This window comes from Portunus trituberculatus, chromosome 31 (assembly GCF_017591435.1).
Source record: "Portunus trituberculatus isolate SZX2019 chromosome 31, ASM1759143v1, whole genome shotgun sequence".
Taxonomy (NCBI): Eukaryota; Metazoa; Arthropoda; class Malacostraca; order Decapoda; family Portunidae; genus Portunus; species Portunus trituberculatus.
Genome location: NC_059285.1, coordinates 13,991,278 through 14,003,777, shown reverse-complemented (window position 1 = coordinate 14,003,777; position 12,500 = coordinate 13,991,278). Strand labels below are relative to the sequence as shown.

General features: G+C 48.4%; 1 protein-coding gene across 5 annotated transcripts in view; it reads left to right on the top strand.

The window, feature by feature from the left end:
* The window catches only part of LOC123511194 (chaoptin-like), a 156,954-nt gene that overhangs the window by 122,243 nt on the left and 22,211 nt on the right, over window positions 1-12,500 (top strand). For all 5 annotated transcript variants that reach the window (XM_045266856.1, XM_045266853.1, XM_045266855.1 and 2 more), the window contains 3 exons: window positions 291-401; window positions 5,645-8,120; window positions 10,718-10,875. In XM_045266856.1, the coding sequence (XP_045122791.1) occupies window positions 291-401; window positions 5,645-8,120; window positions 10,718-10,875 (2,745 nt within the window). The remainder of the gene's footprint in view (window positions 1-290; window positions 402-5,644; window positions 8,121-10,717; window positions 10,876-12,500) is intronic.

Sequence of the window (12,500 nt, the reverse complement as noted above, 5' to 3'; positions counted from 1 at the left end):
TTCATTCTGGTTACTATTTTCTGGTGATTTTATTCAGCTTCAGGAACTCACGTGTGGGGGGGATTAGAATAGTGAAGACTCTGGCTATTAACCTTTTGCCCTCCATAGACCCTTCCTAATGTAAATAAAATCATTTAATCATAACCCCCCAAAAAAAATCAAGGTAAAAATGTGTCTCAGTATTTATGGGATTAATGTGTTAGGCATTTTTCAATTAATGTGTATCTAATCTCTCTCTCTCTCTCTCTCTCTCTCTCTCTCTCTCTCTCTCTCTCTCTCTCTCTCCACAGTGGCATGAGTCAGTTCCTGCAGAGTCTGGACCTGAGTCACAACGAACTCACAAGTGTACCGCGCGGGGCTCTCTCACCCCTCAACATTCTGGAGTGGTTCAACCTGCACGGGTCAGTATGTGTGTGTGTGTGTGTGTGTGTGTGTGTGTGTGTGTGTGTGTGTGTGTGTGTGTGTGTGTGATTTCTTTTCTGTTATCTGTATGTGTGTGTCTGTCTCTCTCTCTCTCTGTGTGTGTGTGTGTGTGTGTGTGTGTGTGTGTGTGTGTGTGTGTGTGTGTGTGAACGTAACATGAAATTGGACCAGCTGAAATCTTTATCAATTCATATCGGGCATTGTTTTTTTTTTTATTTAATCTTTTTTTACTCAGTTATTTTTCATATACATTTATTTATTTACTTTTCAAATATACACTAATTCATCTCTTGTTCGTGTGTCCGTCCGTGTGTGTGTGTGTGTGTGTGTGTGTGTGTGTGTGTGTGTGTGTGTGTGTGTGTGTCTTTCTATCTCCTCAGTTTTATATGTGTGTGTATGTATGTACGTATGCATATGTCATTTTAGCAGTGTCACAAATAATAATGAAAACACACACACACACACACACACACACACACACATACACACACGAGACAGAGAGAGAGAGAGAGAGAGAGAGAGAGAGAGAGAGAGAGAGAGAGAGAGAGAGTGTGTGTGTGTGTGTGTGTTGTGTGTGTGTAAGTGTGTGTGTGTGTGTGTGTGTGTGTGTGTGTGTGTGTGTGTGTGTGTGTGTGTGTGTGTGTGTGTGTGTGTGTGTGTGTGTGTGCTCCAAACTTTCCTACACATTGCCTATTAAAACCTATTCCAGTTACCTGACATTATAATTGGTAATTCGCCACAGGTAAGCCCCGGCCTTCCTCCACCACACACACACACACACACACACACACACTAACAGTCACACAAGTCTCCATAATTTACGCACATTCCCTATTACCTCGGGGAGAGCGTGTCCCTGGAATAAATGAATGAGAGAGAGAGAGAGAGAGAGAGAGAGAGAGAGAGAGAGAGAGAGAGAGAGAGAGAGAGAGAGTAGGTTTAGTTTTGTGTGATTCTGCATATCAATCGTGTGTGTGTGTGTGTGTGTGTGTGTGTGTGTGTGTGTGTGTGTGTGTGTGTGTGTGTGTGTGTGTGTGTGTTTGTATGCGCGTGCGTGTGTGCGTGTCAGGTCAAGTGGTGGTGCTGACTCTGCGGTGGTGGTGGTGGTGGTGGTGGTGGTGGTGGTGGTGGTGGTGGTGATCCTGCTTTCCTCAGCACTCGTCTTCAATCCCCTCCCCCCCTTCCCCCACGGCGCTCAGCCTCTCTTCATACCCCTCCAGCTTTTATCTCCCCTTCCTCTCTCTCTCTCTCTCTCTCTCTCTCTCTCTCTCTCTCTCTCTCTCCCATACACTTTCTCTCCAGTGCCTCTCTACCTTTTCTCTCCACTGATGATCTTTCCTCCACTTCCTCTACCTTTTCTCTCCACCTCTGCAGTCTCCAGCATTTCCTTCTGTATTTTCCTCCTCCTCCTCCTCTTCCTCTCTTCCTCTTCCTCTTCTTTTTCTCTTCCTACTCCTCCTCATCATCATCATCCTCCTCCTCCTCCTCCTCTTCCTTCTTTTCCTATTTCTCCTCATCATCTCCTTCTCTTCTTCCTCTCTTCCTCCTCCTCCTCCTCCTCCTCCTCCTCCTCCTCCTCCTCCTCCTTTTACTTCTTTTCCTACTTCTCGTCATCATCATCTCCTCCTCCTCCTTTTTCTTCGTTTCCGACTTCTCATCATCTCCTCCTCCTCTTTCTCCTTATCCTTCTCATCCTCCTCCTCCTCCTCCACCTCCTCCTCCTCCTCCTTCTCTTCAGGCTTCTCTCCTAACCTATCCCATTTAGTAGAATCCTCCTCCTCCTCCTCCTCCTCCTCCTCTACCTCCTCCTCCTCTCCTCCTCCTCCTCCTCCTCCCTCATTCCGCAAAGCCAATGTGGTGACTGCCTAAGCCTTCTTCACCACCACCATCACCATCACCACCACCACCACCACCACCACCACCACCACCACCACCACCACCACCACCACCACTACACATGTTTCAGCGCACTCTTGTCCACACATAAGTTGCAGAAAAATACTATCATACTTTTTCCTTTAAGCGTATTGCCCTCCCCTTCCTCCTCCTCCTCCTCCTCCTCCTCCTCCTCCTCCTCCTCCTCCTTCTGTCTTCTCTTCTTCCCATCATCACTTCCTCCTCTTCCAGTTTTCACAACACGAAGCTTTGAGGAATACGTGTCGCAAGAACAATAATAGGTTAAGAGGAGGAGGAGGAGGAGGAGGAGGAGGAGGAGGAGGAGGAGGAGGAGGAGGAGGAGGAGGAGGAGAAGAAGAGAAGAGAGAGAGAGAGAGAGAGAGAGAGAGAGAGAGAGAGAGAGAGAGAGAGAGAGAGAGAGAGAGAGAGAGAGTAAAGTAAAGAAGGAAGAGTGGAAGGAAAGAAAGGAGAAAGAGAGAGAGGGGGGGAGAGAAAGAGAAACTATAAAAGAAGAAAAATAAAGGAGGCTGAGTAGGAGGAGGAGGAGGAGGAGGAGGAGGAGGAGGAGGAGGAGGAGGGAGGAGGAGGAGGAGGAGGAGGAGGAGGAAGTTATAGTAAGAAAGAAAGCGAAAGAGGGGGACATGAAAAGAGATGAAGAAGGAAAGGAGAGAACAACAACACTGGAGGAAAGAAACACAATAGATAGGAAGGAGGAGGAGGAGGAGGAAGAGGAGGAGGAGGAAGGATCAAGAAGGAGGGAACAAAAAGAGAAGAGAAAAGAACAGAAACTGGAGGATTAGGGAAAGAAAAGAGAAGTATAAACAGAATCAAATAGAGAGAGGAGGAGGAAGAGGAGGAGGAAGAGGAGGAAGAGGAGGAGGAGGAAGAAGAGGAGGAGGAGGGAAGACAAAGACGAGTGCTGTGTCTCTCGCTCTCCGTTAAAACAACACACTTTTCTTAACTAATTTGTTTGTTTACATAAAAGAATATCATGATGTTTTCTCGTCTGTGTGTGTGTGTGTGTGTGTGTGTGTGTGTGTGTGTGTGTGTGTGTGTGTGTGTGTGTGTGTGTGTGTGTGTGTGTGTGTGAGTGAGTGAGTCTCTCTCTCTCTCTCTCTCTCTCTCTCTCTCTCTCTCTCTCTCTCTCTCTCTCTCTCTCTCTCTCTCTCTCTCTCGTTTTGTAATTAATTAATAGAAACCAATTTCAGTTTTTTTTTTCTATTTATCTCTCTCTCTCTCTCTCTCTCTCTCTCTCTCTCTCTCTCTCTCTCTCTCTCTCTCTCTCTCTCAAGCCTTAAGTAGTACACACGACGTAATAAACCACTTCTGTTTAGCGAAAGATGATATACAATTACCACTACATCTTTCGTGAGCACAATTTATACACTAGAAGACTATGCTTAAAACTTGCCTGGTCAGAGAGAGAGAGAGAGAGAGAGAGAGAGAGAGAGAGAGAGAGAGAGAGAGAGAGAGAGAGAGAGAGAGATGCCTTGAGCTCCGCCTTGGAAAGAGGAGGAAGAGATGGAGAGAGGTATTGGAGAAGACAAGAATGAGAGGAGGGAGAGAGGGAGAGAGAGAGAGAAAGTGTGTGTGAGGGAGAGGCAGGGAGAGAAGGAGGAGGAGAAAGGACGAGGTAACGAGGTGTCTGGAGGGACTTTTACTCTCTCTCTCTCTCTCTCTCTCTCTCTCTCTCTCTCTCTCTCTCTCTCTCTCTCTCTACACAACTGGTTCACAAGATACACACACACACACACACACACACACACACACACACACACACACACACACACACATTAACACCTCCTTATCTTCTCCTCCTTATTCCTCCTCCTCCTCCTCCTCCTCCTCCTCCTCCTCCTCCTCCTCCTCCTCCTCCTCCTCCTCCTCCTCCTCCTCCTCCTCCTCCTCCTCCTCCTCCTCCTCTCCTCCTCCTCATCCTCTATCTCAGTCTCTCTCCTCTCTCTCTCTCTCTCTCTCTCTCTCTCTCTCTCTCTCTCTCTCTCTCTCTCTTTTGCTTCTTTCACGATTTCCTCTCCCTTTCATCCCATTACTTTCCCCTTTTATCCCTTTCACCTTATCCTTTCTCCCTCTCCCTCTCCCTCCCTCTCTCTCTCTCTCTCTCTCTCTCTCTCTCTCCTTCACTCTCACTCGACTCGTCCTTATCCGGTTCTCACTCTTCTTTACTGTTTCTCTCTAGTGGTCATGTTCTTCCTCCGTCTTGGGCTGCTTTTCTCTCCCTCCTCCTCCTCCTCCTCCTCCTCTTCTTCTCCTCCTCTTCTCCTCTTCCTCCTCCTTTTCCTCTTTCTCTTACAGTTGTTTTTCCTCTCTTCATCTTCCTATGCTCATCCTTCCCCAGCAAAGCCATCTTCTCATGACAACATTCTCCTTCTCCTTTCCTCCTCCTCCTCCTCCTCCTCCTCCTCCTCCTCTTCCTCCTCCTTCTCCTGTTACTTTCCTCCTTTTGTTCTAGGTCCTTCCTCGCATTCTTCTCTCCCTCCTCCTAGCTTCCTACTCATTAATCTTTGTCTCTTCCCCTTTTCCTCCTCCTCCTCCTCCTCCTCCTCCTCCTCCTCTTTCTGTACCGTATATTGCCTCTTTCTCGCTTCATTCTCCTCTCCTCGTCATCTTCCCGTCATCTTCCTCTCTTACCTTCCTGCTACCCACAAGCCTCTACCATCAACATCTGTCTCTGAGTTATCTTTCCTTGTTTCCTCTACCTCTTTCCTTCCTCCTCCTCCTCCTCCTCCTCCTCCTCCTCCTCCTCCTCCTCCTCCTCCTCCTCCTCCTCCTTTCCTCTTTGTCCTAACGCACTTCTGTCCAAGACCTTTATTTTGTTATGTCCTCTCCCTCTTCGGTTTTATCCTTGTCCTATCACACTCCTGGCTCTCTCTCTCTCTCTCTCTCTCTCTCTCTCTCTCTCTCTCTCTCTCTCTGCTTGCTTGCTTCCTTCCTCTCACATTCTTGCCAAGCTCCTTCATTCCATTCAGTTCCCCTTCCTCTCACTTTCCTTAAGTCCCTCTTACTCTTTCTTGTTCTCCTCTCTCTCTCTCTCTCTCTCTCTCTCTCTCTCTCTCTCTCTCTCTCTCTCTCTCTCTCTCTCTCTCTCTCTCATTCTCCCTCTTCACATTCTTGCCCCTCCATTCTATTTCACCCACTTTCCTCTTGCTTTTTTTTCTCTGCGTCTCTCTCTCTCTCTCTCTCTCTCTCTCTCTCTCTCTCTCTCTCTCTCTCTCTCTCTCTGGCTATCACACTCCCGCTCTTCCATTCCATATCACCCCCTTTCTCTCACGCTCCTCTGACGCGCCCTTCCACTTGTCTCCCTTAGTAACCACATCGCGGAGCTGGCGGAGGAGGACTGGCTCGGGCTGCGGGACACCCTGGCGACGCTCTTCCTCGGCGACAACGACATTGACCACGTGCCGCGTGACGTGTTCTCCCGATGCAAGCGTTTGCTGCGCCTCAACCTGGACGACAATAACATCCTCACCCTCGAGCGGGACTCCCTCTCCAGGAACATCCAGACGCTTAGCCTCAGCCACAACCTGCTCACGGGCTTCCCCTCAGAGGCACTCAGCAACATCCGGAGCCTCACGTGGCTGTTCCTGCGCGGCAACCTGCTGGACCGCCTGCCCGACACTGGCTTTGTGGTGCAGAAGAAGCTGGACAAGCTGGACCTGGGCGAGAACTTCATCCGCTTCATCCCTAACAACTTGTTCAACGGCTCCCTCACGGTGCGGGACCTCCACCTCGACTTCAACCTGCTCACGGAGATCCAGGAGCGCGCCTTCCAGGGCCTCAATCCGGGCCGCCTCTACCTCTCCTCCAATAACATCTTCAACATTAGCGAGGAGGCGTTCCTGGGAGGCCCCGAGAACTCCCTCGTCATGGTCGACCTGGAGAAGAATTCTCTGAGCGTTGTGCCCAAGGCTCTGTCGAGGCTCAAGAGACTCCGCTACCTGTACCTTCCTGACAACAAGATCTCTGAAATCAAGGACGATGCCTTCTGCTCCTTCTGCGAGACCCTAGAGTCCCTGAGCCTGTCAGGGAACCAGCTGAAGGCCGTACCCCGCAACTCCCTCGAGAACTGCAGCACCATCACGCACCTCAACCTCGGCCACAACCAGATCGAGGACCTGCGCGAGGAGGACTTCGAGACTTGGGGCGACAACCTGGAGACGCTGGTGCTTCGCAACAACAAGATCCAGCGCATCCTGCCCCACACTTTCCGCTACACGCCCAAGCTGCGCGAGCTGAGCCTCTCCTTCAACCGCATCGGCGACATCACGGCGGAGTCCTTCATCGACGTGCTCAACACCCTGGAGGTGCTGGAGATTAGCTTCGGCTTCTACCGCGACGACTTCCCCGAGGAAGTCCTCAAGCCACTCACAGCTCTGCAGTGGATCGCCCTCGACAACAACAACTTCAGGACCATCTCGGAGACGGCGCTCTATTCCTTCGGCGAGCTTCACTACTTCAACATGGACTCGAACCGCCTCACGCACATACCCAAGACGCTCTTCCACCAGAACGTGCACAAGAAGCTCAGCGACATCCGCCTGGCGCTCAACTTCATCGACCGCCTGGAGACGCACACCTTCCACCACCTGGTCAACCTGCGCACTCTGGTGCTCACGGGCAACAAGATCAGGACGGTGCACTTCGAGGCCTTCAAGAACCTGCCCGTCCTCAGCACCATCCTGCTCAGCGACAACCAGCTGGAGCACATCGAGCCGCGGGCCTTCTCCGACCTGCCAGGCCTGGTGGAGCTTGACCTGCAGCAGAACAGGCTCAAGGAGTTCTCTCTGGCTGTGTTTGCCAACGTGACCACCTCCGTCACGCCGCTTGACGTCAACATCTCCTACAACGACATCCATGAGCTGTCGGCGGCGTCCGGGCCGCACCCACAGGTGATGAGCCTCGACGTGAGCCACAACGCCCTCAAGGAAGTGCCCATCAACTTCCTGGGCGCCATTGTGTTCTCGCTGCAGCGCCTCGACCTCGGATACAACAAGATCACTAAGCTGGACAGCACCGCCTTCGGCCACCTGCCGCGCCTGCAGATGCTCATCCTGGTGCACAACGGCATCAAGCAGGTGAGGCCGCGCGCCTTCAGCTCCCTCAAGATGGTGCAGCTGCTGGACCTCAGCCACAACCACGTCAAGAACCTGCCGCAAAACTGCTTCTCCGACACGTCCTTCCTGCGTGTGCTGGACCTCTCCTTCAACCACCTGCGTTCCCTGCCGCTGTCAGTGTTCCGCGGCACGCGCCTCGAGAAGCTGCAGCTGTCACACAACCAGTTCGTGTCGATGCCGGTCACCATCTTCAAGGACGTGGAGGAGTCGCTGCACTACCTGGACATCTCGCACAACCACCTGGAGCATCTGGACAGCACCATGTTCTACAACGCGCCCAACCTCATCGAACTGAACCTGGCACACAACAGACTCTCCATCCTGCCAGACAACGTGTTCCTCTCCCTCACCGGACTCATCACCCTCGACCTCAGCTTCAACCCAGTGCGCGCCAACTTCAAGGAGCTCTTCCACTACACACAGAACATCCAGAAGCTGAACATGGCGGGCATTGGCTTCACCTCCTCCCCGATCATCCCTCTGCCCAACCTCATCTCCCTCAACCTGTCCTCCAACGGCATCACGGAGGTGGAGCAGCAGTCCGTGGAGACCCTGACGCGCCTCCGATCTCTCGACTTGTCCCGCAACCAGATCGTGCAGGTCAGGTCGAGGCTGTGGAGGTCAATGGTCTACCTCAAGTACCTCGACCTGTCCTACAACCCCATTGAGGTGAGTTACTATGGCCAGGTGGGGCAGGTAAGGTGAGGGAGACAGGTGGGATGGTAGGGAAGCAGGGAGACAGGGAGAGAAGCAAGGAAGGGGAAGACTAGAGAGGAAAGGAGGGGAAGGGAGGAAGGGAGATGGGTAGGGTGGGTTGAGAGAGAGCAAAGGTAAGGAGAGTTCATGTTACGTAACCAGTGAGGAGAAAGAAAGATTGCTAAAAGGAAGGTAGAGAGAGAGAGAGAGAGAGAGAGAGAGAGAGAGAGAGAGAGAGAGAGAGAGAGAGAATAGAGGAATGGAGGGATTAGAAAGGGGAAAAGGGATAAAGAGAGGGAGAGAAAATACAAAGAAAAAATAGAGAACAAGGAATGGAAAGGCCAGAGAGAGAGAGAGAGAGAGAGAGAGAGAGTATGTGTGTGTGGAATGGAGTATAAATAGAATGAGGAAGGAGAAAGACAGAAGATAATTGTATAAGGAAGCGAATGGACGAAGAAGGAGGGAAGCGATGATAAAGAAGTAGGAAGAGAGGAAAAGCTAATACGAAAGGGAAACAAAAGAGGGGAAAAAGTGTTGGAGGAAAATTGAAGTAAAAATAACTGAGGGGAAAGAGAAGAAAAAAGATAAAGAGGGAAGAAGAAAAAGTTAGGAAAATAATGAAAGAGAGAGAGAGAGAGAGAGAGAGAGAGAGAGAGAGAGAGAGAGAGAGAGAGAGAGAGAGAGAGAGAGAGAGAGAGAGAGAGAGTGTGTGTGTGTGTGTGTGTGTGTGTGTGTGTGTGTGTGTGTGCGTGTGTGTTGCAAGGAACAATGGAAACAGACACAAGAGAAGGGAAGATGAGAAGGGAAGAAAGGAGAGAGGAGGAGGAGGAAGAAATGAAGGAGGGAAGGGAGGAAGGAAGAACAGAGACACAGAGAGACATCAAAGGAAGAACGTGTGAGACTGAAAATAATATAAAGAGAGAGAGCGAGAGAGAGAGTGAGAGAAAGTGAGAGAAAGGAGAGGTGAGACAGGTGAAACAGGTGGTCACGCACACACACACACACACACACACACACACACACACACACACACACACACACACACACACACACACACCACCACCACCACCCACACCACCTCCTCTCTCTCTCTCTCTCTCTCTCTCTCTCTCTCTCTCTCTCTCTCTCTCTCTCTCTCTCTCACTTCCTGCTATTCATCTTTCTTTACCTCCTTCCTTCTCTTCCACTTTTTCCTTCCCATTTATCTCTCCTCCTCCTCCTTCTTCTCCTCCTCCTCCTCCTCCTCTTCTTCTTCTTCTTCTTCTTCTTCTTCTTTCTCCTCCTCCTACTTCTTTCCTCCTATTCATCGCCAAATCTTTCTTTAATGTGTTTTCTTTCCATTTATGTTCTGTTTCTTCTTCTCCTACACTTTCCTCCTCCTCCTCTTCCTTCTTCTTCTTCTTCTTCTTCTTCTTCTTCTTCTTCTTCTTCTTCTTCTTCTTCTCTTCCTCCTCTTCCTCCTCTTTCTCTTCTTCTGTCACCAATACCTTTGTCTTTTCCTCTCTCAATACTAACATATGTTTCTTCTTTTACAATACTCTATCCTCCTCCTCTTCTTCTTCTTCCTCCTCCTCCTCCTCCTCCTCCTCCTCTTCCTCCTCCTTTCCTTCCTGCCTTCTTCGTCCATTTCATAAATCTCCCATCCCTTCCACCTCTTCTTCCTTCACAGCTTTCTCTTCCCCTTCACAAATCTTCCTTTCCCTTCCTTCAGCAACACCTCCTCCTCCTCCTCCTCCTCCTCCTCCTCCTCCTCCTCCTCCTCCTCCTCCTCCTCCTTTTTCTTGTCCTCCTTCATCTCCTCTTCATAGTTGATCTCACAAATCCCCATCACGTTTGACTTTCTCCTCCTTCTCTATCACTTCCTCCTCCTCCTCCTCCTCCTCCTCCTCCTCCTCCTCCTCCTCCTCCTCCTCCTCCTTTTCCTCCTTCACTGCCTCCTCATCCTCGTCTTCCTTCTCCTTCACCACCACCACCACCTCCTCTTCTATGCCAATCTCGCAAATTCCCATCTTCCTCCTCCTCCTCCTCCTCCTCCTCCTCCTCCTCCTCCTCCTCCTCCTCCTCCTCCTCCTCCTCTTACTTTTTCTGGGGGAGGAGACTTCTGCTATGCTGTTCTTTCTCTTCTAATAGTTTGTTCAAATTAATTTTCAAACACTCTTGCAGGACTTAAAGATCTAATGCCGCTTGGTTATGCTAATGCTATGTAATTCTCCTCCTCCTCCTCCTCCTCCTCCTCCTCCTCCTCCTCCTCCTCCTTCGGCCCTTGATGTAGTGCTCTTACTCTTCTCTTAATGGTCAGTTCAAATTAATTCGCTGTCATGCAAAGGCCTTGAAAATTTAATGGTGCTTCGTTGCATTAAGTTAGGATGGGTTGGGTTGGGTTGGGTTAGGTTAGGTTAGGTTAGGTTAGGTTTAGGTTAGGTTAGGTTAGGTTAGATTAGGTTAGGTAAGGTTAGATTAGGGTGAGCTAGGTTAGGTTAGGTACAAACACTTAAAGGGATCCAACACTGCCTGGTGACTAACTCTACCTCTTCCTTCTCCTCCTCCTTCTCCTCCTCCTCCTCCCGCAGTCACTCACCAAGGACAGCTTCGGCGGGGCGTCCAACATTGAGACTCTGGTGCTGAGTAACCTGGACAACATTACCAGGTTCGACTATGACGCTCTCTCCCACATGACCTTCCTGCGAGAGCTCTACATGAACACCTTCCCGCACATCGAGAAATACAGGTGAGGTGGTGGTGGTGGTGGTGGTGGTGGTGGTGGTGGTGGGTGGTGTAGTTTGAAGGGAAAAGTCAAGGTTGTATTGTGTTTCTCTGCAAGCAAATCCTTATCTTTCTTAATTTCATTCGTTTTTTCTTCTCCAATTCTCTCTCTCTTTCTCTTTCTCTCTCTCTCTCTCTCTCTCTCTCTCTCTCTCTCTCTCTCTCTCTCTCTTTATTTAAGCAATCTTATCTGACTTTTTTTTATTCTTTTTTCTCAGTTTTCCTTCTTCTTGTTTCATTCCTTTTTTTTTCCTTCTTGTCTTTTCTTTTCCTTTAATTTTCTCGTATTTTCTCTCTTTTCCATTCTTCTTTTTTCTTGTCTGCTGTTCTTCAAGTTCTTTATAGTTCCAATTTCACGTGTTTTGTCTGTTTCTCCTTTTCTTTTATTTAGTTCTTTCCTTTACTTCCAATATCCTGTTTTCTCTCCCTTCTTTCTTCCTTAATTCCTGTTTGATACGTGTTCTCTTTTCTTTATAAGCTTACCTACAGTTTCATATAGCTTCTCTTTTTTTCCCAGTTCTTTTAGTTTCAGATTCATAATGTTTTGTCTTTTTTATCTTTTAGTTCCTATTTAATACATTTTCTCACTTTATATTTAGTTTCAATTTTCTACGTTCTTTTTTTTTATTCTTTTTTCAATTCCAATATCACATGTTTTTTTTTTTCATTTATTTCAGTTATTCTTTTACTTTCAATTCCCATATGGTTTGTTTTTATCAGTCCATTCAGATGCATTTTCAAACATTTTGCACTTATTTTCGGTCTCTCAGTTATAATGCCACATATCTATTTATCTTTTTAAGCCATTTCGTTTTTTTTTTTTCAGTTCCAGCACCACATAGCTTCATTACATTCATTCATCCCGTTTCTACATTCATTTTGCTTATCATTTCTCGATTTCATACAGCTACAGAAACTTATGTTGGGATTAAAATAGTGAAGATTGTGGCCATTAATCTTCTGACCTCCATAGACCCTTCTTAATGTAAATAAGCTTTTCGTCCCATCAACTCCCCTCCTCTGACTGACTGTCTTCAGCCTCTTTCTCACCTCCGAAATGTTGTATCTCTTTCTATCTTTTATCACTATATTGATGCTAACTGTTCTACTGGTCTTGCTAGATAGATGCATGCCTCCCGTCCTCCTGCGGCCTCGCTGTACAAGGCTTTCTTCTTCCTCTCACCACTATTCTGTCCAACTCTCTAACGCACGAGTTAACCAGTACTCTCAGTCATTCATACCTTTCACTGGTAAACTCTGGAACTCTCTGCCTGGTTTCAAGACATTTTCTTCTTAATTTTGGGTAATTCTTCACTTCACTTTAATGGAACCGGCACTCAAGTGGGCCTTTCTTTTTATATTTTGTTGTCCTTGGCTTGGTTTGCTGTATCAGAGATCATTAATATGACTCTACTGCTAGCATCACTTCATTTACCTATGGTTTACTGTATCAGAGGCTTTAAGAACGGCGATAAAAAGGAGGAAGTAAGAAGAGGAAGGGAGGAGAGAGTGAGGAAGGAGTAAGAATGTAGAGAGATGGGAAAATTTATCTATGGTTTACACTATTAGAGGTCGTTAATGTCACTGCAC